Below are 25,493 nucleotides of genomic sequence, written 5' to 3' on the forward strand. Positions count from 1 at the left end.
ATTGAGGGGACGCAAAAACTGCTGAACAAAGACCTAGCAGAATTAATCAACAAGATGCGTCTAGCACAGCAGAATGCAGTGACTTCACTGAGTGAAGAATGTAAACGTCAGATGCTCACAGCCTCCCACACCCTGGCCGTGGATGCCAAGAACCTACTGGATGCTGTGGACCAGGCCAAAATGGTTGCAAATCTGGCCCGCCCCCCAGCCGAATGAATGGCAGACAGCATCTGCCCAGTGGCACTGGTCCTGGATAGGGTGGTTCCCCCACCTGTGTGCCCTTACTCCCAAATTCTGTGTCATGCATCCCCCTTCTCCTGTTCCTGTCTTGCCTATAGTCATGCTTATTTTCATAGGGAGTTGACCTGGGGGCCATTTTGCACGATCTTTCCCCCTTTTCCTGCCCCCCATTCCATTAACCCCTGACCAGATTAGGGCTCCCCACACCTCACAGACTGTTAAGCCAAATAGGCATTTGTATATACAGGACATTGGACTACAGAAATTGGGATGGTAATAGCAATGGGAGCTTGAGGGTAACTGGCCCTATGCCCCCCAGCCTATCCTTCCCGTCTCACCCCCCTTCTTTTATATGGTGTGGGGGTGATCCCCAGTAACAGTCCTTCATGCATGGACATTATAGGCAGGGACTGGAGTTAAGCTGTTCATTCTTATTTTAATGTGATCTTTTAGGGATTTCCTGGAAAGCTCCAGGGTTAGCAAAGGTACCAGTTGTACATAGGCAGGGGAGCCCTGTTCTAGGGACTAGCCTTGCGAGGATGCAGTCTGAACTGATAATTATGTACGCTGTATAGAGATAGGGTTTATTTAATGTATGGATTGGTTTGTACTGACTGTGTCATCTGTCTTAGAGTGAATGATACAAGCACTGGATCTGGAAGGTAAAAGAAGAAAGAGGTCAGAATGGTATTTCTGACTCTAATTTACCTCTCTTCTCACCTTCCTTCTTTTCTTCCTTCCTTTTTATATCTATCTCTTTCTGCCTTCCCTCTCTTCCTTATTTCCTTTCATCCCTTTTTCCTTCCTCCCTCCCTCCCTCCCTTCATGCCTTCTATCCTTTCCCCTCTTTTTTTCTCCCTCTTCCCTTCTTTTCCTTCCTTCCTCTTTCAATTCCTTCCTTTCTCCCTTCCTCCTCTCCCTTCTTTTTCTTCTTTCCTTTCTCCTTTCCTTTTCTCCCTCCCTTCCTCTTTTCTTTTCTTCTCCCCTTTCCTCCCTTTTTCCTCCTTCACCCTCCCTTCCTTTCTCACTTCTTCCCTTATTTTTTCCTTTCTCCTTTCCTCCATTCACCCTTCCTTTTCTCTTTTCCTCTCCCTTGATTTTTTTGGTTGTTTACATAAAACATTCCACCATCTTCTTTCTAATGGGGTTGAATTAAAAATGTACTATGTATTTTGCTGTTATATTGATTCCTCTTCTCTGCCCACCCCCTCCCACTCTATTCCATTCATTTGTATTGACATTGAACTATCCTGGAAGAAATGGATTGGTTTGAATGTTTAGTGTATCTCCCTTCTCTGTGGGGGGGAAGATCAGAGGTCAGGCACTGATCCTGGGCAGGGAACAGTGCATTAGCCTCCAGCTTTTCAGGGGTTCTTTGACCTTTGGTCCTGAGACTTTTTTTTTTAAGGAAATCAGTATCAACTCAGTTGGAATTCTAGGAATTGATGCTGGACTAAGGGCAGAAACAGGGGAATATGCCATCAAATAACATTGGGAAGGAATGAAAATGATTTACTAAGATGATGGGATTTGGATAATTTATAAAGATACATCATCTGAAGATAGCATCAAAATAGGCATGCGAGTTAGGTCTGCTTTGAGATCCTTTATTCACAAACCAGAAAAGACATCAAATATGAATGAAATCATGGAGCACTTCAGAACTAAGAAGTGTAAGTAAAGGGGCTAGAATGGACATCCTTGGACAGCTTTAAGGATCATACAGCCAGCATGTTTTGGGTACAGGATTAGATCCCAAGTCTTTCTGGTTTCAAGATTGACTCATTCTTGACTATACTATGCTGCCTTTCCACTAGATAAAGCTTCCTAAAGCACCAATTTCTTCATGTCACTCATTTGTTTAAACATTTCTGATGTTTGTTCACTGTTTACAGAATAAAGTCCAAATTTCTCAAAATGAATCTTATGAATCTCCTACCTTTTCAATGATGCTTCTGGTTATTCTTCAACATTCACTCTCTACTCCAACAGGACAATCTCCTTATTGACTCAGAGAGGGTTGAGTTTCAAGGCCTTAGGTTCAAACCTTCACTTGTCAACTATCTATATGACCTTGGACAGGTAGGCCTCAGTTTCCTCATCTATAAAATGAAGATGTATGTACAAGGTGACTTTGAGGTTCAACAATTTGATCCTATAATCCATGCTTGTTTTGACAATGAGTCTGATCATTTCTGTTTTCCCTCACACCAAACAATATTAGAATTTCCTCCCTCCACTTGTGCAAATCATCTCTATTTTTTCAAAGTCCAACTTTTGTCTTCTCTTCCCACATCAGCCTACATTTATAGTCTTTCTCCCCCTCTATTAGTATAAAACTTGTAGTTGGTTTAATTCATTTCCCCAATCTAATCAATATCTTGCATTATATCTTAATTTTTTTCATTTATATTGTGTCTGCCCAACTAAATTGTAAGCTCCTGGAGAAGAGGGAATGAATACATCTTATTTTTTTCATGTTCTCTTGATACCTAGAATAATTCTGTGCTTTAGTAGGGACTCAATGATTACTAGATGAATGAATGAAATAATTAGCATCTTCATGGCAGATAAGTCATGATGGAATAACCAATGGTCTTATTACACCAATTCTCAAATGACTGGTTGAATTAGTGCCTCTTATTCCCCCAGTGTCTTAGTAAAATTACAAATATAGTTCTAAATCTCCAGAGAAACTACAAGACATCAGAAATGTCACCCTTGGATTAGAACTTGTGCTTTTAGATCATGCCAGCTATAAGTGGAGGGAGAAAGAGGCCAATGGTTCCAAGAAAGCAGACAATAATAAACATCCAGAGGAATATCCGGTCGATGACCATGGCAACATATTTCCAGTCTTCTTTCACCTGTGGTAGGAAAACAATGCATCATGAAAGTGGCAGAAAGTTACAGAAAGATTGCACATGAATGTTTCCCCAAATGACAGTGAAAGTAAAAGGTTAACTTGACAACAGCCTAGGAGAGTGCCTACCATATTGGAACCTTAAAAGATAAAATTTAACTTTAACTAGTTAAAGAAGTATTCAAAAGAAGGTCCCAGAAGCCAGGTTTTGTTAAAGAAGCCTCCAATATTCCAAGGCTCAAATAGCCTAACAATCTCTATATTCAATCCTGAATTTTTCATAAACACCTCAGACTCAACCCCCACCACATCCTAGAGAAAAGGTTCTTAACCACATTGGAGTCAAGGATCCCTTTGGTATCTGGTGAAGCCAATGGACCCTTCTTAGAAATGTTTTAAAATGCATTAAAATATATTACAAAGGAAATCATTTACTGAAATATAATCATTAAAACATTCTAAATAACATAGGCTCCCCAGTTAAAAACCCATGACCTAAAGGATTTAGCAATCAATTCCAGCTTCAAAATTCTATGATTTCAAGTTTTAGATGAGAGAAGGTCAAGAGATATTATAGTGTCATCTAGAAGTACCAATATTCTTTACAGGACACAGATGTCAAGGTGAGAGAAAATTCTAGCAATAAACTGAAATGTAGAATCAGGCTTCCAATAATGGTATATAAAATTGAGTATTCTTCATTCTCATGAATGGTAGAGACATCATATTGTACCCATTTATATATAATTGTCTTATGGCCATTGGGTTATTTTGTAGTGGTGTTATTAGCTTATATTTAGATAGCTCTATCATGAAACTGATTGGTTCAATCATTCTAAAAATATTTGTCTAGTCTTGCTAAGCATGTGACACTGTATTTGATGCTAGTAGATATACAAGAAAATGTATGCTATGATCACTGCCTTGGAGAAACTTACAATCTGGTTGGGGAAATGAGACATAAAAACAGGCTGTAATGTAGGTTTGTGTATAATTAAGTACAGAAGTGAACCCCAAAGGAAGAGATTGAGAATGAAAATATCAATGCAATTGAGAGTCTCTTTAAAGGCAATGTGATGAAATGGAAAATTTGAAATGCTAAATTTGAAGTAATAGAGATCTCTTGGGGAGATCCTAGTTCTGTCACTTATCTATGGAATCTTGGGCATATCAATTAAAATCCCTAAGGCTTCATTTGCTCAACTATAAAATGAATACTTCTAAGTTGAACTCCAAAGAAACTATGAAATCTGAGCTGGTGGTGCTTTGCCTTTCTCTTGTTCCTGACTCACCGAAAAATCAGCATCTTCAGTCCTCAGATGATCAGCAATATAGTGCACACCTTCCAGGGCTTTTTGGATGCTGGGAGGCAGAAAGAATCCAGTCTCTGGTAAATTAGTTCCTGCCTTGGAACATGGAAACACATGGTGATGGTCACAGTGACAATAGAGGGTATCTATTATTGGTGATGAATGGCCTGAAAATTCCCAGCTTTCTTCCTCCTCTTCACCCTCTTTCTCATCCTCATCTACATTGGTTTCCAGCCAATGATGAGTGTTATTGAACTTTTGGCCAGGACTTTGACGGAACTCCAAGATAGGAAGGGGCCGATTCATCCAAAGCCATCGGGGTATGCAATTCAGAAAGGCAACCCTCACCCAGTGAGGCATAATATGGGTTCCTGGAGATCGGTGATGGACGTTAAGGACAAAGACTGTGATGACAATAGAAAGTGTGACAAAGATCATGGTGAAGAGGAGGTACTCACCAATGAGTGGAATGACTAAGGAAGTGGAGGGAATGATCTCAGTGATGAGTAGCAAGAAGACAGTGAGTGAGAGCAGGACTGAGATACAGAGGGTGATCTTCTCCCCACAGTCTGATGGCAGGTAGAACACCAGGACAGTGAGGCAGGAGATGAGGAGGCAAGGGATGATGAGGTTAATAGTATAGAAGAGAGGCAACCTCCGGATAATGAAAAAGTAGGTGATGTCAGGGTAGATCTCAACACAACAATCATACTTCTTAGTATTGTAGGTTCCCACAGCATTGATGATGGCCCATTCCCCACTCTCCCAGTAGTCCTTCAGGTCTACCATCTGTTCCATCTGCTCAAGGTCAATTTTGGCCTTGTCATAGGTCCAGGAGCCAAATTTCATCTTGCAGTTTTGCTGGTCAAAGGGGAAGAAAGTCACATCAATACTACAGGAACTCTTATATATTGCTGGGGGTGCCCACTTCACTGTGCCAGTGAAGAACAGGTGAGCCTTAGTCATGTGAGTCACTGCAAACTCCCCATCAGCACTGGTAAAAAAAAAAAAGGAATGAGAATTAGAAAATCATCTACACTTCTTAGGATCAATCGGTTTGAAATAGTTGTGTAGGATGAGGGAAGAGGTTAATATTCATTCTGGCTTTGTATTTGGAATTTTCTACAAACATTTAAGAATGCCAGATTCCTAAATCTTTGATTTTGTTCTTAACTTTATATAAGGATTTTCCAATTTTATACTCTGAAAGAGGTAAGTGATGGAATAGATAGAGAGAGAATATCTTGGCATCAGGAAGACCTGGTTTCAACTCCTTCCTCTGAAACCTATGGGTTGTATGATGCTGTACAAATCACATATACTTTGTTAAAGAGGAATTCCTTATTTAGGGTGTTAGAAAGGACATTTCTTCCCCAGAAGTTCTTTGCCCTGATAAAAATCACAGTTCCAGAACAACAAAAAATGTTCAGAGAGACAAAGTAGTCTAGACTGGCCGGTATATGGAATACCAGAGTGTGTAGAGGAACATCATAAGATCAGGTTGGAAAGACAGGGTAGAGCTTTGGGGAGAGCTTTAAGAAGCTAGACTTTATTCAGTAGGTAATTAGGAATCATTAATGAAGTAACTTGAGCCAAGTCTTATTTCAAAATTTATTTGCAAGGGTGTATAGGAGACATTGGAAGGGAGAGATTGTAGATGAAACAGGAAGAGAGGGATACAAGTAAGAATACACAGTCAGGAGATGGAGTTGTCTTAATCTAGAAGCAAGTGTCATTAGAATAAGTGAAGGAAAGTAAGATGTAGGGATACTTAGTTGTTAGATCTGAGTCCCAATCCGCTAGCTATGTACCCCTAGGAAAATCATTTAACTGTTTACCTCAGTTTCATCTCATGTAAAATAAAGTGGAAAAGAAAAGGGCAAACCACTCCAGCATTTTTACCAAGAAAAACCCAATGGGGTCATGAAGAGTCAATTGTAATTGAAACAAATGAACAACAAGAATGAGTTGTTGTTATGAGTTAGAAGAAGACTAGAAAGGTCTTTTATATTTGTATTTGATGTTTGATCCTGAAAGTAATAGGAGACCAATGGAATTTATTGAATGGAAGTGGGGCAGGGTATGTGCTTTAGAAAAATCATTTAGTGGCTGAATGAAAGATGAGAGACTTAAAACAGGCAGAGCAGGCTATTGAAATAGTCTAAAGAGATGATGAGGGAGTGTACCAAGGTAGTGGCAATGTCCCAGGAAAAAAGGAATAATATATAAGAAGTGGTAGGAAAGTAGAAACAATAGAATTTGGTGGCATATCATATGAGGAGGGGGGGGGAGAGGAATTAAGAAAAACTCCTGTTGCCAGCCTGGGGTCTAGAAGGAGGATGATGGAGTCCTCCATATGGGGGGGGGTGAGAGGGGAAGAGTGATCAAGAGCTAAAAGAAAACATAATTCCATTCAATTCTTTTGTTTTACTGAAAAACTGAGACCCAGAGCAAGGAAGCCACTTATCCAAGGCCATATAAGTAATGTGTCATAGATAACATACAATAGGATGCCCACTTTTCCTCAGTTCACAAGCTCAAGAGTGCCTGGGAAGTGACAAGCAAAGAAAAGATCCTCCTTCCCTTTATATGAGAATAGTGCCAGAAACTATGAAAATGAATATAAAGATGAACTATCAAAAAAAAGTGTTAGAAACACCAGACTCAGCTTTTCTACCATTAGGTGGCAGCTTATACCCATTTTTGATTAGGCAGAAACCTTTCAGTATTGGCATGGTTCAATGGAATGTCATACATTTCCCCTTCAGACCTCATTTTAGCTTGGGCATCAACAAGGCCATGCCCTCAAAGTCCAAACCATAGTAGAATCTACCTATGTGGAAAGATTTTAAAGAGAAGACTGTTCACAGACCAAACATTGTTAACCCAGAGGGAAGCTCCAATGGCTTTTGGTCTCTAGAGAAAGGATAGGTGACATGGTGATTAGGATGCTGGACTTAGAGGCAAGAAGACCTGGGTTCAAATCTTGCCTTAAACACTTAACTAGCTGTGTGAACCTGAGTAAATCACTTTAATATTCTCTAACCCTCAGTTTCCTCAACTGTAAAATGAAAATATTATTAGCTATCCCCAAGAGCTGTTGAGAAGATTAAATGATTCTTAAGGACTTTGAAAAACCTCAAAACCCTATATCAGTGATTGTTAATATAATTATAGGCAAGGGAAGAGGGGAAAAAGTATAAATTCCTTTGGGTCAATCCTAGAAACTTGAGTACATAAATCTGAAGTGCCATATTAAGAACTCCAGAGACTTTATTAAATAATAAAGATTGTCTAGGGCAATTGAATGTCAGAATTAGTGTCAGAAGAACTAGGTTAGAATCTCAACTCTGCCACTTAATAACAGAGTTCTTAATTCAATCATGCCCAAGTCTTTTGGACCCCATTTGGGGTTTTCTTGGCAAAGATACTGGAGTGGTTTCCCATTTCTTTTCTAGATTATTTCACAGATGAGAAACTAAGATAAACAGAGTTGAATCTCATAGCTAGTAAGTATCTGAGGCTAGATATCAATTCGGGTCATCCTGACTCCAGGCCCCAGCTCTATCCACTGCACTGCTTAGTTGCCCCACCACTTCTCTGGGATTCAGAAGAATAAATAAGGAGACTGAATTTGATGCATTTTAGGATACAATAAATTTAATCTAGAAGTGAGAGAGAGAGAGAGAGAGAGAGAGAGAGAGAGAGAGAGAGAGAGGACTCTTCCAAAATTCTGTCCAAGGGGTTTTAGATGTACAGTTTTGCTACTTTTCCTCCTGCTACCTCTGCCTCCCCCCCACACCCCTACTTAAACAGGCCACATTTAAAGTCAAAGTATATTAAACAATGCACATCTCACAGGTGACCCTGTTTCCTTAGGGCTCCAAGGGAGTCAGCTCTGCTGCCACGGATGTGTCCTTCTTTTTGCACTGATTCTGGGATTAGAAGTGAGAAAAGCTCAGTGAGGCTATAGACCTTCAAGGAATGAAATAACTCACAAGTGGTTGGACTGATTCCTCAGTTTCTTCATCTCTGATGGCTAAGCCCTGATTATCATCATCATCATTAACCAGTGTTTATTGAACACCTATTATAAACTCTTACTATACACTAGGCCAACTGTTATATACTTAAAGGAAATGCAAAGATGAAAGATTTTCATCAAGACAATCTAATTGTAGGAGATCAAGGAATAGTTTACCTGTCAGATCTATGGAAAGGGAAAAAGTTTATGACCAAGGAAAAGATGGAGAACATCATTTAAAAACAAAGTAGATAATTTTGATTACATTATATTAAATTAAGAAGTGTTTGTACAGACAAAACCACTGTAACCAAAATCAAAAGAAATGTAGTAAATTGGGAAACAATTTTTACAACTAATATTTGACAGACTCATTTCTAAAATATACTGAGAACTGAGTCAAATGTTTTTAAAAAAACAAGCCCAATTGACAAATGGTCAAAGGAAATGCAAAGGCAATTTACAGAAGAGGAAATCAAAGTGATCCATAGTCATATGAAAAATTGCTCTAAATCATTACTTATTAGAGAAATGCAAATTAAAGCATCTCTGATGTATCACTTCACACCTCTCAGACTGGCCAATATGACTAGAAAGGACAATGATCAATGTTGGAAGGGATGTGGGAAATCTGGGATACTAATACATTGTTGGTGGAGCTGTGAACTCATCCAACCTTTCTGGAGAGCAAATTGGAATTACACCCAAAGAGCAACAAAAATGTACATCCTTTTGATCCAGCAATACCACTAGGGGTCAATACCCTTGAAGAAATTATGAAAAAAGGGTAAAAACATTACTTGTACAAAAATGTTCATAGCAGCCCTGTTTGTGGTGGCAAAGAATTGGAATTTGAGTGAATGTCCGTCAGTTGGGGAATGGCTTAATAAACTAAACTGTGATATATGTATGTCATGGAACACTATTAGTCTATTAGAAATGAGGAGGGAGGAGAGGACTGCCTCTTAGTTGCTCTGGAACAAAACTTATAAATCAAGGACTTTACACTTTTGAGAGAAAGAACCCACAGAGGGATCCAGTGAGGCAATTCATCAACCCAAGGCAACCTGGAAAAGAGCCAAAAGGCTCAGCTCCACGGGGTCAGAGGGGTGGCCCACTAGAGGGGTGGCCTACCAGAGGAAAGGAACTTCGGCCTCCTAGAGGCAGCCCCAGGGTGCTGGAAGCTGCGGCTCACAGCAGCAGGGGCAGTTACCTGATTTACAAACTGGGGAGCAACGGGCACAACTTAGGGGAACAGCGGGGGACCTCTGCCAGAGCAAGCACATGAATCCCAGCCCTCAGGGCACATAGCGAGCAGCATGGCCAGGGCAGCCCAGATGCAGGAACCAGAAGCAGGCAGAGCAGGTAAGCAGGAGCCCCCAGGGCATAAGTGCTGAACCTAGGGAGGGAAGTGAAGAGAGGCTCCCGAGCTCTGTCCTCTGTCCCTGGAACAGGACTCTGGGGCTCTGACCACATTCAGATCCTGATTGCAGTCTAGGCCCCCCCCCAATAGAACAGCAGGTCCCCCCACCTCAGCCCCATGGCAGAGGGGTGCGCTTGTGGTCATTCACAGACCAGGAGGGAAGACAGAGCCACACATACACACAGAGATCCTTGTGGGGGTATCCCATTAATACTAAGAAGCTCAGGAAGCACCCCAAAACCAGGCACAGGCTGGGAAAATGAGCAAGCAGAGAAAAAAAGGGGAACACCATTGAGAAATACTTTGCCTGTGATCCCAAGAAGGATCAAAACACTCAATCTGAAGATGAGGAAGTACAAGCTCCTGCATCTAAAGACTTCAAGAAAAACAGTAATTGGGCTCAGGCCATGACAGAGCTCAAAAAAAGACTTTGAAAATCAAGTGAGGGAGATAGAGGAAAAACTGGGAAAAGAAATGAGAGAGATGCAGGAAAAACATGAAAATGAAGTCAGCAGCTTAGTCAAGGAGATCAAAAAAAATGCTGAAGAAAATAGCATGTTAAAAACCAGCATAGGTCAAATGGATAAAACAGTCCAAAAAGTTATTGAGGAGAAGAATGCTTTTAAAAAGAAGAATTGGCCAGATGGAAAAGGAGATAAGAAAGCTCTCTGAGGAAAACAAATCCTTCAGACAAAGAATAGAACTCAAGGAGATTGATGATTTTACGAGAAATGAGGACTCAATACTTCAAAACCAAAAGAATGAAAAATTAGAAGAAAATGTGAAACATCTCATTGAAAAAAACAACAGATATGGAAAACAGATTTAGGAAAGAGAATTTAAAAATTATTGGAATAGATGAAAGTCATGACCAGGAAAAGAGCCTTGATATCATTTTCAAAGAATTATTACAGGAAAACTGCCCTGATATCCTAGAAGTAGAGGGCAAAATAGAAATGGAGAGAATCCACTGATATCCCCGAGAATGAGATCCAAAAAAAAAAAACCCAACTCCCAGGAATATTATAGCCAAGTTCCAGAACTCCCAAGTCAAAGAGAAAATATTACAAGCAGCCAGAAGGACACAATTCAAATATCACAGAGGTGCAGTCAGGATCACACAGGACTTAGCAGCAACTACATTAAAAGCTCGTAGGGCTTGGAATATAATATTCTGGAAGGCAAAAGAGCTTAGAATACAACCAAGAATCAACTACCCAGCAAAACTGAACATACTCTTCCAGGGAAAAAGATGGACTTTCAATGAATCAGGGGAATTTCAAATGTTCCTGTTGGAATGGCCAGAGCTGGTCTTCAATTACAGGAATCAGGTGAAGCATAGAGAGTGAAGGAGAAGAGGAAAATATGAGAGTCTTAATGATGATGAACTACATGTATTCCTGTATAGAAAAATGATACTGATAATATTCATATGAACCTTCTCATTTAAAAGAGCAGGTAGAAGGAGCTTTTATAGATGAAGTACAGGAGAAAACTGAATTTGAAGATATATTGTGTTGTAAAAATGGAGTCAATAGATAAAAGGGAAATGTAATGGGAAAAAGAAAAAAGAGAGGAGGAATAGGCTAAGATATTTCATATAATAAGATTTTTCTTTATTACAATGAGCTATTGCAATGATATGGAAGGGGGGAAAGTGAGGGGGAATGAGGGAATCTTTGCTCTCATCAGAGGTGGCTAGGAGAGGAAACAGCATATATACTCAATGGGATATAGGCATCTGTAGTAAGAAGGAGAGAAGGGGGACAGGGGGAAGGGGGGGAATGTGAGTGATGGAGGAGAGGATGGACCATGGGGGAAGAGTGGTCAGATATAATACAATTTCTTTTTTACTTCTTGCAAGGGGCTGGGATTGGATGGCCTATCCCGGATCATAGGGCCGGTTGGATGCTGGGTAAGGGGTGGTATGTAGGCCTGGGGTCGCTTGGCCCCAGGGCCAGGGATCTGTTTGCTGCACCACTCAACTACCTTACAGCACAGACAGAGTGAAAGGACAGAGAAAATATAGTTCATGGTAGTAGAGAAGTATGAATGGAGGGAGTTGCAATCCGCAACGGTGGAAAAATATGGAAATAACTTTTGTGATGGACTTATCCTAAAGAATGTGATCCACCTGTGACAGAGCTGGTGGTGTTGGAACACAGACTGAAGCACATTTTTTATTATTATTATTTTCTGGGGGGTGTTGCAGAGCAAATGGGACTGGGTGGCCTGCCTGGGGCCACACAGCTGGGTGATTGTTGGGTGTCTGAGGCCGGATTTGGACCTGGGTACTCCTGGCTCAAGGGCCAGTGATCTGTCTGCCACCCAGCCACCCCTACTACTATTATTATTATTACTATTTTATTTTATTTCATTTGGGGTCTTTTTTTTTTTGGTTTTTGTAGGGCAATGGGGTTGGGGTGGCTTGCATGGGGTCACACAGCTGGGTGATTGTTGTGAGTCTAGGGCCAGATTTGAGATCAGGTGCTCCTGGCTCCAGGGCCAGTGCTCTGTCCACTGCATCACCTGGCCATACCTACTACTACTACTACTACTACTACTATTATTATTATTATTTAATTTTAATTTTAATTTTTTCTCTCCCCTTTACTTTATTGCTTATGTGGGCCTATATTTTCTTACTCTTAAACAAGAATATTTTAGTAATGTATAAAAAAACATTATTTGTACAAAATAAGAATAAATAAATAAAAATAAATTTAAAAAAAGAAACCAGGTGGGGTGGGAATTCAAGGAAGTCTGTAAGGATTTGCATGAACTGATGCTGAGTGAGTGAGATGAGCAGAACCAGAAGAATATTGTACACCCTAAAAGTAACATGAGGGTGATGATCAACCTTAATGGACTTGCTCATTCCATCAGTGCAACAATCAGGCACAGATTTGGGGTATCTGAAATGGAGAATATCATCTGTATCCAGAGAAAAAATTGTGGAGTGTGAACAAAGACCAAAGACTATTACCTTTAATTTTAAAAAAAAACTCATTATCTTATTATGTAATTTTGTTATCTCTTATACTTTATTTTTCTTCCTTAAGGATATGATTTTCCTCTCATCAAATTCAACTTAGATCAATGTATATCATGGAAACAATGTAAAGACTAACAGACTGCCTTCTGTGGGGGGGTGGGGAGGGAAGCAAGATTAGGGGAAAAATTATAAAATTATAAATAAATAAATATTTTTAAAAGGCTATCTAATTGGGGAGACAAGTCATAACAGCAGCAGCTCCAGTGGGAGCTATTACATTCACTAATGCCTCCCAGATTCAGTAGGGCAAAGCCTGATCAACAAATCCAGATCTGGCTTAAAAAGGAAGGAAGAGCTGCCTTACTTGTTGTAGAGGACAATGTCAGGAATCCAGATCATCTCTGAAGGGACCCGAATTGATGTGATGTTGCCATAATCGGTTGGATTCCAGCGTAATTTATAGTCATTCCACTCCTAAACAGAAAGAAAAGGAAGGTTCAATTCAACTTAATTCAACATTTATTAAGTAACTACTATTTGTCTGGTATTGTGATAGGCCCTGAAGCCAAAAAAAGGAAACAGTTGTTACCTTCAAGGAACTTGCATTCATCAGGAGATTTGAGAGGATTAACATGTATACAAATAAACAAATAGAATATATGTAAAGTTTAAAAAAAAAGGGAGGCTCTCCTTGAGAATCTGAGTATGTGGAAGTAGACTAACCCTCTCATATTATTTCAGTATGGATAAGTAAAAATATCACCAGACAGAGAAATGCAAGAAACCCAAAGAGAAACTACAGTAAGTGCATTTTGTCACCTCAAGTCCATATAAAAAGACCATGGGCTCTAGGAAAGGATTTCAACCAGAATAGAATGTTCCAGTCAAGGAGCACAGTACACAGAAGTCTTCTAGGATAGAGATGAGTCGTCTATACTATGTTACTTTGACCCTAAGTAGGGGCTGATATGATTGTGGAGTTTAGATCAAGATGTCATCAATCATGGCTCTGACTGAATCAGGCCACTCTGATGCAAATCCAAGCATACTGCCCTGTGAAAATCCATCTCCTTTCTACTAAGTAGACTTCCTAGTGCAATGCACTGAAGTCCTTGAAAGACACAGCATTATCCATACCCTAGATAATATTCTCATTTTTTTCTAGAACTATGTAAAGCCTGGCTCCACTATAGAGTTTTAATTGATGAAGTAAGATTGAAGAAACAAGTAGAAAGAAGAAAATATTGGTAATAAACAGAGGTTTTAGAGTCAGGGATGTTCAAAGCACAAACTCAGGAGAAGGAAAGAATAGTTTAATAAATAAAACTTTAAAGAAAATTATAGATTTTGTATAAGATATATTGGCCTTCCTTGAAGAAATGAAGCAAGCATTTTAAAATGATAATATAAATTAAATGAGAGCTCTAGGGAAAATGATGAGTAAGAAAAAGAAAGCTCTAGAGAAAAGGAAGGCTACTAGACAACTCAGTAAAGAAAATTCAGTCTTGACCAAATAATAGATTCCTTGAAAATTAGATTGAATCAAACAGAAATCAATGACTCAATAGACAGCAAGGAATATTAGAACTGAATTAAAAGGCTGAATTAAACTGAATTAAAAAACTGAAAACATCTGAAAACATAAGGAATTTCGTACCCAAAACAGCTGATCTGGAAAAAGGGCCCAAAGGAAGATGATCTAGAAATCATCAGATAACCTGATAACCTCTACTAAGAACAAAAACAAAAACAAACCCTAGATGCCATATTTCAAGAAATCATGAGGTAGAATAATCCAGAGGGTAAAGTGAATTTAGAATATACTTGTCACTTCCTGAAAAAAAACTCCCAGAAACATCATAGCCCAAATCCATAATTTCCAGGTCAAAGTAGAAATAATATAGGCATCCATCAAGAATGAGTTCAAGTATTTTTTTTTAGGTTTTTGCAAGGCAAATGGGGTTAAGTGGCTTGCCCAAGGCCACACAGCTAGGTAATTATTAAGTGTCTGAGACCAGATTTGAACCCAGGTACTTCTGACTCCAGGGCCGGTGCTTTATCCACTACACCACCTAGCCACCCCATGAGTTCAAGTATTAAGGAGCCAGACTCAGGAACATATAAGACCTCTTGGCTACCACTATAAAGAAAAGTAGAGTTTGGAATATGACATTGAAGAAGGCAAAATATAAAGTTTTAAAATTTTAAAAAATAATAGTGAATACTGAACATATTGTAGAGAAGTGAGGACAGATCTTTAGGGAATTAGAGAACTTCTAGATATTCCAGATGAAGATATCAGAGCTGAATAGATATTTTGAAATGCAAAGATATGAATTAAAAGATAAATATAAGATAAATACAGTAGGGATGGGATCACTTGTACAACTAGAAGATAAATGTGAGTATGAAATATTTATCTTCAAGAATCATGTAAGAGGGGCAACTAGGTGGCACAGTGGATAGAGCACTGGCTCTAGAGTCAGGAATACCTGACTTCAGGTCCTCAGACCCTTAATTACCTAGCTGTGTGACCTTGGGCAAGTCACATAACCCCACTGCCTTGCAAAAACTAAAAGAAAAAAAGAAAAAGGATCATGTAGGAGACCAAACAAGGCAGAATAATTATGTTATATTTTGATGTGTTTTTTTTGCAAGGCAATGGGTTAAGTGACTTGCCCAAGGTCACACAGCTAGGTAATTATTAAATGTCTGAGGCTGGATTTGAGCTCAGGTCCTCTTGAATCCAGGGCCGGTGCTCTATCCATTGTGCCACCTAGCTGTCCCCTATTTTGATGTTCTTAAAAAGAGAAAAATAAAAGAGAAATAAGGGAGAATGAATTAATAAAAATGAAAGAAGGGGATAGAATTTATTATCTCACATAATTAGGTCTATATTCAAGGAGGAATTCATTTTCAACTGAATTGGACAAAGGAAGATTAAATACATACAAAGTCACAAAGAGTTGGTATAAAATTGTATTAAACTTAGTAGGGAATCAGATAGTTTACAGGGAGATAGAAAGAGAACTAAATGGGAGGGTAGTTTTAGTAAAGAATTATGAAAATAAATTTCACCTTTGGAAAGAGATGTATGAAGCACAGCATAAAAGGAAAGAAAGACATAGCAAGAGCCTATGATCAAAGAAAGAAAGAGAAGATACATAGTAAATAGAAGCAGGTTTCAAAAATATATAACAATGTTCATTAGATTGTTCACTGCTGAAGGAAGGGGAGTGAGAAGAAAATTGTGTAATTTATAAATATGCAAGTAGATGTATGTTGAAAAACTTTTATAACATGAAATCAGAAAAATAAAATAAAATGTCAATAAAAATCATATATATATGCATGTATATATATAACAAAATATGAGGGAAGAATATACACAAATAACCATAATTATAAATGTAAATAGAACAAACATCCATAAAATGGATAAAGTGATATCCGAAGAGATAGCAGAATGGATTACAAAGGAGAATGTAACAACTTCTTAGTTACAAGAAATATACTTAAAATAAAAAATTCACATAGTTAACATAAGGGACTAAAGCAAACCTATTATTCTTCAAGTGAACTTAGACAAACAAGAATAACAATCATGGTTTCAGACTAAGCAAAAATAAAAAATTAGCTTCATTAAATGAGATCAAGTAGAAAATGTTATGATGTTTTAAGGTTCTATAGACGTGAATTGTATAAAAAAAATATATATGGACTGAATGGCACAGATCTCACCTGGAGAGCTGCCACAAAATGGAAGAATCTAAATAAAGAAAAATTAATTGATTTATAGAAAGAATCAGACAGTAAATCTATTAGTTTGCCCTTTCAGATATAGAAAAATCTAATTAAAAGAAAATGAAACTACATTAGATCTCTAGAAATTACTGTATGAGAATAGAAAAAATAGCTATAATTTACCATTTCCTGGGGCATGTAAACCACATAAATAAATTCAGAAAACCAGAAATGTTAAACATAACTTTACCTACTATGCAATACTATAAAATATATTCAATAAAGGGTCTTTTAATAAAAGACTAAAATTAATTTGACTAGTTTACTTCAAAAAATTGTGGGTAAAAGCATAGATCTTAGAAACAATAGTCTATTTCACCAAATAGCAAGGCAAATTAGCAAAACCAAAAGCAACCAAATTTTACTAAGAGGAAAATGTGTATCTCCAAACTTTTTCCTTCAACAAAAAAGAGAGAGAATATATCAATGAAATAGGTATGCCATTAGAAAAAAACAATTAGAAAATTAGAGAAAACTATTTCAGTAGAATGATGAGGTCCATAGCCAGACTACCGAGAGTTGAGAGTCATAGGAAAGGAAGTGAATGCAGTATCTGAAGACAAACTACTAAAGAAATTTATTCCTCAAAAGGAGGACACATAGAAGATAATAAATAGCAGGAATTTTTGCAAATATTTGTAGTTAGTGGAGAAATATCCAGTATGTAGGGATTGAAGATTAGCAAGACAGTAATGGTTATAGAAGGAGAAATCTTTTGGAGAAGACAGAATGGAATGGGATCACTTGTACAAGTTTGCCTTGGCAAATTTCATTTTTTTCTTGTGAAACAGGGGTGAAGAAGATAGTAGCAGATGATAGCAGAAGGCATCTGAATAGTATGATATGAAGAACAGGGGACTGTCACTGAAATATAAGAAAGGATGGAAATAAGAGGGCCATGAGAAGTTTTAGAAAAGCTGTTGTGATTGACAAGCTAATTAGGGAGGGATGACTGTTGCCTTTTTTCAGTGAGGACCCAGTCCGTAAATTTGTAGTGATCACAGTCATCATGGTTTTGTAATTTTTCTCTAGCTTCATTCAGTGATACATAAAGGCAGTATATAATGGAAGTAATCCAAGGCTGAGGTTTAGTAGGCAAGGGCATATCTGGAAAATCATGAAAAAGACAAGGGATTCAAGAGAAGAAAAAAGTGTAGAGATGAATTGTTCACCAAGAGGCCAAGATTGGGAAGGGAGGAGAATGTAGCCAGTGCTTTGGTGATGTCCTGGGAAAAAACTGAGGGATCAAAGGATTGAAGGTTTTTGTTAGGATGACAAAAGGTATTTGGAATTTCAAGGCAGAGGAAAATAACAATAGATTATCATTAGATAAAGGAATTTAAGAATTCTTACCCATGGAATGGAATACGTATGAATGATGAAACACAATTCTGGATGTGACCTATAACCTTTGGAAATTAACATATTGAGGACCTAGGAGATCAGGGTGTTTAAGGCACTGTTAATATGTATATAAAAACCGTAGTAGGAGGGTGTAAGTTATGAAGGAGAAAAATTGTGATCCAGACTCCTGAAGAAAGTGTCTGGGAGATTAGTAGATAATAGCTATTAGAATCTTAATTGGGTGATAAATTTAGATTTGTATGGGCCTCAAAGGAGGAGAGAGATTACTGAGTGATCATGGAAGGGGGAGAGCCTGGAAGTGACAATGGGAAGCAAGTAGTATTCCAGTTCCCCAACCATGACCCTCATCATATTGGGGGATATGGATGAAAATGCAACCAGTGTTGAAAAGGATGGTCAGAAAAACTGCCTTCAGGAGAAAGCTAATTGTCAGTGAGTACAAGAAGAGAAGGAATTAGAAAGGAAAAGATGAAAATCAGTTTGTTAGCTATGCAGCAGACATTCCAAAGAGCACAGAGGAAAGGGTGGGTATCTTGAGAGCAGGTTGTTAAGCCACAGAAGGTTAGGTCAAAGATGATGGGAATATGGGAGCAGTTAAAGGGGAATAGAAAAATAGAGCTGGAACAACTCTGGGGTTCAGAATCATTGGGATGAAGAGGGTATGACAGGATGGGAGTTTGTTAATATTAAGAAATGAATTCATGAAATTTATCTCTAGGGACTTAGACAAGGTAGAGTTATCCCAAAATGTCAGATAGCAGTGTATATCTGGAAAAGGGAATGGCGTACTTGCTCCAGGACAGACTAAAACAAAGCGACTGAAGGAGTGATAGGAAGATGGAGGGGATGCTGGGAGGGACTGAGATGAAAGGGCTGGCTTGGGAAGGCTAGGATGTTTTCCTCCTTCTCTGGACTCTTGCTCATCTAGTAGGCACAGACAAGGAAACTGATGAAAATGGTATCTTGCTTGTATCCTCAGAATTAGTACAGTATTTTAGCACATGTACTTCTGAATTGAATTGAGAAATTAGGAATAGACTTGCATGATAGCACGGATTCATACAAACTCCAAAAGCTTTCCCTGGAGATTCCCATCTTTTTCTCTACCAGGATAAATTGATCTCTGAAGAGGAGAGAATCTCACCTGTTTCAGCCAGACATTGGTTGTCATCATCTGATTCTTCTCATCCTGGTTTTGGGTGGGGAGAAACAAGAGTTCATTTAGTGTGAAGTGCCTGAACCAGACTGGGAAAAGGGGGATAATTGCTGATAGTAGGCTCCAATTATCAAAGGTTACACCTATTAGTTCTCAGTGACCCTGTTACTCCCTAATCTCTACTTGCACAGATAATCTTTAATACAGTGACAATATTTTCTATCCCACTATTGAGTACAATCAAAAGAGTAGATATGACAAGGAATTGCAGACTTCTCTGCCACTTCTCTGTATTTGAATCCCTTTTCTGTTCACATGACCATGCTCACCTTCCCTCACCTTCCTAAAGTATGTTTCCAAGTATTAATCTTTTTAAAAATTTTTATTTATATCTTTTGTTTTTATATCACCTGCATGCACAAGTGTATCCATTAACCCTTTCCCTTCCAGAGAGCCCCCTTTATAATAAAGAATAAAAAAGAGAAAAACAATTGAGCAAGATTAACTACATAATATATTATATATTATTATATATTAACTACATAATACATAAAGGTCAGACATCTTTTGAAATGCTAGCTCTAGTAATAAGACTAGAAAAAGAAAAAAAGAAGATGATTTCTCATTATATGTTACATTTTTAAGGGGAAAGAATTCAAGCTGAGTGACTCTGAGTTGTAAAGTTAGCTGCAACTGGGTGGAGCTGGGGAAGGGAAATGGGTCTAGAATAAGGACAGAAAGGACTGAAAAGAAAAAGAATGTAAGAGGAAGGACTCTGAAGGAGCAAAGAATCTGGTTTGGGTGCAAAATAGAGGGTCAGCCTGGTAGAGTTGAGCAGGAGAGTCCCATGTTGGAAATAACCTTACCACATCAATCAGTTGAGCAATGGAGAGTCCAAAGTGGATGATCACCACATCTGAGGTGTTCTGAACTGGGCGTGACCAGCGGTTGTAACCCCTGAAAAGGTGTTTGAAAAGGCGATCTTCAGCAAGAGCATGGGAGCTATGCTTTCCTGGGGCTATAAGGGAAGGGAAAGGGCATAAACTCAGAGTTGGAAGAGAGTTTATAGTTTAACTTCTTCAACTTACAGAGGAAATTCCAAATTGAATGGCTTTTCTTCATACCTCTAGTTCAGCATCCATGCTCTCCTCCCTCCTTAGTGTGGGTACTCTTCAGAAGCCCAGAATCTTCTTTTCATCTCTATCTTAGCTGTATTATACACTTCCATGGGTTCAAGTATCACCTCAACCCATATTACTCCTAGTTCTAGATCTTCATTTCTTTCCTAAATTCCAATCTTATATCATTAATTATCTGCTAGATATCCCTTATTAGATGATTTATGGGCATCATAAACTCATATGATCAAAATAGAATTTAATTTCTTCCCCTAAAAAACTTGCTATAGTTGTTGAGAGCACCACTATTCTTCCAACCAATCAAATTCATTTGTAGTTGTCCTGTGCACTATCCTCTCCTTCACCATGGCTCTGTATACTTGATGAATGTCAAATCTTGTTGATTATATGTTCTCAGTATCTCTTGTATTTCATCTCCTCTTCACTCATGTGACCATGACCTTGGCTCAGGCCTCATCACTTCTCTCTTGGACTGTTTGCAATAACTCCTAATTGGTCTCTTTGCTTCCATCTTCTCCCCTCTCTAGTATATCCTCCATTCAGCTGCCAAATGATCTCTCTTGCTCATAGTTTGCCTTTGTCAGGCCCTAAAGATCTAAGTTTAGATCATCATTATCTTCCATATATATGAGTTTCCAGAGAATATCCAATAAGGCTCACATCTATAGGATTTATTACAGTTCATCCAAATCCGTTCCTCTCAATAATTTTGAGAGATAAATGACATAAATATTATTCCCATTTTAAGGATGTGAAAAGTGGCTCAGAAAAGCTAATTGTCAGTTAATAAACATATATTAAGAACCTATTTTATGCCATGCAAGGCAGCTAAGTGGCTAAGTGAATAGAGAACTGGACCTGGAATCAGGAAGACCTGAGTTCAAATTTTTAAAAAAATATTATTAATTTTTTCCAATTATATGGAGAGATAATTTTGAACTTTCATTTTTAGAAAGATTTTATTTATTTTGAGTTTTACAATTTTTTACCCTAATCTTACTTCCCTCCCCCACCACCCAACAGAAGGCAATTTGCCAGTCTTTACATTGTTTCCATGATATACATTGATCTAAGTTGAATGTGATGAGAAAGAAATCATATCCTTAAGGAAGAAAAATAAAGTATAAGAGATAACAAAATTACATAATAAGATAACGGTTTTTTTTAAATTAAAGGTAATAGTCTTTGGTCTTTGTTCAAACTCCACAATTCTTTCTCTGGATACAGATAGTATTCTCCATTTCAGATACCCCAAATGTGTGCCTGATTATTGCTCTGATGGAATGAACAAGTCCATCAAGGTTGATCAACACCCCCATGTTGCTGTTAGGGTATACAGTGTTCTTCTGGTTCTGCTCATCTCGCTCAACATCAGTTCATGAAAATTCTTCTAGGCTTCCCTGAATTCCCATCCCTCCTGGTTTCTAATAGACCAATAGTGTTCCGTGACATACATATACCACAGTTTATTAAGCCATTCCCCAAATGAAGGACATTCACTCAATTTCCAATTCTTTGCCACCACAAATAGGGCTGCTATGAATATTTTTGTACAAGTGATGTTTTTACCCTTTTTTCATGATCTCTTCAGGGTATAGACCCAGTAGTGGTATTGCTGGATCAAAGGGTATACACATTTTTTGTTGTCCTTTGGGCATAATTCCAAATTGCTCTCTAGAAAGGTTGGATGATGAACTTTTTTTTTGTAAAGTTTTCTCCCTCCCACCCTTCTCTTCCTCAACCCTAAAATAAAAAATAATCTAACCTTAACCATACATGTACAATCATATTACACATATTTCCATATTTGTCCCACTGTGAAAAAAGAATCAGAAAATAAAGGGAAAATCCACAAAAAGGGAAAAGCAAAAAACAAAATTAAAAAAGTGAAGATAGTGTGCTTTGATCTACATTCAGATTCCATAGTTCTTTCTCTGGATGTAGATGGCATTTTCCAATTCAGGTCTTTTAGAATAGTCTTTGATCATTGAATTGCTGAGAAGAGATAAATCTGTTATAGTTGATTGCACAATGTTGCTGTTAAGGTGAACAATGTTCTCCTGGTTCTACTCACTTCACTCAACATCAGTTCAATCTTTTCAGGTTTTTCTGAAGTCTGCTTGCTCATTGTTTCTTATAGAAATTATATGTCACAACTTGTTCAGACATTCTCTAATTGATGGGCAATCCCTTAATTTCCAATTCTTTGCCACCACAAAAAGAACAGCTATGAATATTCCTGTACATATGAATCATTTTCCCCTTTCTGTGATCACTTTGGGATCCAGATCTATACAAAGCACTTTCTAAGTTTTATTGACCTTACCATGGCAGAGCAAATTCATTGCATATTTTTATTGTTTGCCTTTAAAAGTCAAGTTTGTGTTGCAGTTATGCCTCCAAACCATAATGGAAGTCCTTTGACCTCTAAGTGCAAGAGTACAAAGCCATGCAATTTAAAAAAAAATGAGATGTTAGATAACTTTGTTACAGAATGTCTTCAGTTGCTATTGTCTTCTCTACCAGCTGGCTAGAGACAATTAAGCTACATTGGCACTGATGGTAGTCTCAAGGTTGAATGTCCACTTCTGTTATACAGAGATCTCTGATACCCTTAAATATCTCAAATGGCACATTAGGGATATGTCATTGACAGATAATTTTAAGCTCATGTATTCTTCACAAGGGGAAGTGGCATGAGGAGGAGAAGGGGAAGGAGAAATTTTGCTCAGACACTTACTATCTGTATGACCCTGGACAAGTCACTTAACCCTATTTGCCTCAGTTTCCTTATCTGGAAAAATAAGTTGGAGAAGAAAATGGTAAACTACTACAATATCTTCTCCAAGAAAACCCCAATGGGATCACAAAGAGTTGAACACAACAAAAGCAATTGAACAACAACAACAAACATGCCAGACTCTATGCTGAAGTCTTTGGTCCTTTCTTGTAGTCACAGACCTAGTAGGTACTCACTGTAAAGATTTTTGCTGCTGACTGGCTCCTTTTTAAGGAGAGTTATATCCAAACTCTTGGTCTGAGAGCCTCTGATTAAACTCTGGCCTCTGTGTGATTCTGGGCAGGTTTCTTCCCCTTTTAGTGCCTCAATTTAGTCATCTATAAAATGAAAGGATTGAACCCAATAACTTCTAAGATGCCTTCTAGCCCTAAATCTAAGATTCCATGAGGCAGAGCTAAGACACAGACAGGGGCCTCCTGATTCTAAAGGCAATGTTCTCTCTCTCTCTCTCTCTCTCTCTCTCTCTCTCTCTCTCTCTCTCTCTCTCTGCAAAGCAGTGGGGTTAAGTGGCTTGCCCAAGGCCACATAGCTAGGTAATTATTAAGTGTCTGAGGTCGGATTTGAACTCTAGTCCTCGACTCCAGGGCCAGTGCTCTATCCACTGCATCACCTAGCTGCCCCAAGGCAATGTTCTCTTAATCACACACCTCCACCACCCCATCCCAACCACCACCCCAAGAAAAAATAAGCTCTAACAAAAATAAATCCTTTACTTTCTGTTGGACTCTAGGTGATATTCACCTTTTGGGTCAATATATCATTAGCCTCAAAATGATTACTAGTTGATATAGCACAAATCTGAAGTTGTTAACTATGGGTATATTTATGTAGGTAGCTCTGAAGAAATGAATGATTGTCTACATATATACATGCATGCATTCACACATATACATATACACACAAACACACACATATTCTACACCTGTAATTTCATCATTCCTAGTGGAGAAACTCCCTCTATCAATGTAGATGGACAGACAAGCATGTTGTAACCTAAAATCTCTAAGAGTTCCCTGGGCCACTGTATTAATAGATGTAGGATTTGAACCCAGATTTGTCCTATAGTCAGGGATGATTTTTTGCTATTCCACATGGCCCCTCAGGAAAGCTCAGTAGTTTATTAAGCAAAGGCAGTTATAATATAGTAGTAGGAAGAGTGACAGACCTGGAGCTGATTTTCAAATCCTTTGGATGCTTCCTGGAAGGATAGTCATGGGCAACTTATCTAACTTCAATGAGACTTCGTTTGCTCAAATATAAAGTGGAGAACATTAATTCTGATTCCATACCTACTTCACAGGATTCTTATTTTAAAAAAGCACTCTGTATATTTGATTTGTCTCCACCTGTGATTACATGAGTATGTGGAACTCTATCTGAGTTTCTGTGTTCCATATGTTTTCAATGAGAAAACTCCTTTATCAAAGAATATATATATATATATGTATATATATATATATATATATATATATATATATATATAAAACTATTTTGTACCTTATATTCTCAGAATTTTCTAAAGGTCAGTAAGATGTTAAAAGATTTGTTCATAGTCTCACAAGTGATGTTAATCCTTCAGAGTTGAAGAGGACCATGCCGTCATATACATGATGATGTGACTTACACATTTTGTTATAGAGAGAGAAGTGTGAACAAAGACATCCCTCTCACTTGCCTTTTCCAAAACTGTATCACTGTATCACTAATTTTATAGAAAATAAGATTCCTTGTGAAAGTATAAATGCTGCAAGAATCCTTGGCCTTGTAGATAAGGTTTCCTTCCCATATCAGCAAAGCACCATGTTGTCAGTATACCAGGCAAAGCACCAGTACATGATTTTCTAGTGTAAGTTGGCAACATTATGTTGTAGGTGAAATTTGAAGCCAGGTCTTCCTGAACCTGACACTAGCTTTCTATTTATTATTGAATAGATGTCTCTCAAATGTGAGTATAGCTAATTAAGACCACTTACCTGCCAAGGTATAGAATGTCAGAAGGAAGTACCAGATCACAAGTTTCATGATAGATGGGAGTCTAAAGTTGAGGTGATTCATAGTTTGGAAGGTCCGAGAGCTGGTTTCTCCTGCAGACCAGAAAATGAATTAATTGTTGGGTGGATAGGTCTTTGCTAGTAGGCTAAACTTGAATCTAACTTTTCTAGGTAATCTTTGGGAAACTCTGGAGCAGGTTGTCTCTGGAACCAGAAGGTTAGGTAAAGGATGACTCAGAATACTCCTCCAGGAGAGTTCAAGGACATTTTTCCTGGAAAAATCAGAGGTCCTATTTGGTAACATCTCCTGAATGTATCCCCTCCTGTCTAGTCCCATAGTCACTGACCTACTTCAAACCCTTATCATCTCTTTCTCTTTCTCT

At 38.2% G+C, this 25,493-nt stretch overlaps 2 protein-coding genes across 10 annotated transcripts in view; one reads left to right on the plus strand and one right to left on the minus strand.

The window, feature by feature from the left end:
* PTK2B (protein tyrosine kinase 2 beta) overlaps positions 1-3,606 on the plus strand; it is a 177,985-nt gene extending 174,379 nt beyond the window's left edge. For 8 of the 9 annotated variants that reach the window (XM_074209986.1, XM_074209984.1, XM_074209985.1 and 5 more), the window contains one exon: positions 1-3,603. In XM_074209986.1, coding sequence (XP_074066087.1) covers positions 1-216 — 216 coding nt within the window. In that variant the 3' untranslated portion in view covers positions 217-3,603. The other variant, XM_074209992.1, reaches the window with a different exon arrangement.
* Positions 2,936-25,174, minus strand: CHRNA2 (cholinergic receptor nicotinic alpha 2 subunit). The gene is made up of 6 exons (XM_074209993.1): positions 25,093-25,174; positions 20,047-20,198; positions 19,169-19,213; positions 13,220-13,329; positions 4,396-5,407; positions 2,936-3,107 (listed from the first exon to the last, which is right to left on the minus strand). Exons 1-6 carry the CDS (start codon positions 25,172-25,174, stop codon positions 2,982-2,984), a joined length of 1,527 nt encoding a protein of 508 aa, XP_074066094.1. The 3' UTR covers positions 2,936-2,981.
* Between the last annotated feature and the right edge of the window lie 319 nt (positions 25,175-25,493).

The sequence above is a fragment of the Macrotis lagotis genome, chromosome 1 (assembly GCF_037893015.1).
Source record: "Macrotis lagotis isolate mMagLag1 chromosome 1, bilby.v1.9.chrom.fasta, whole genome shotgun sequence".
Lineage (NCBI taxonomy): Eukaryota > Metazoa > Chordata > Mammalia > Peramelemorphia > Peramelidae > Macrotis > Macrotis lagotis.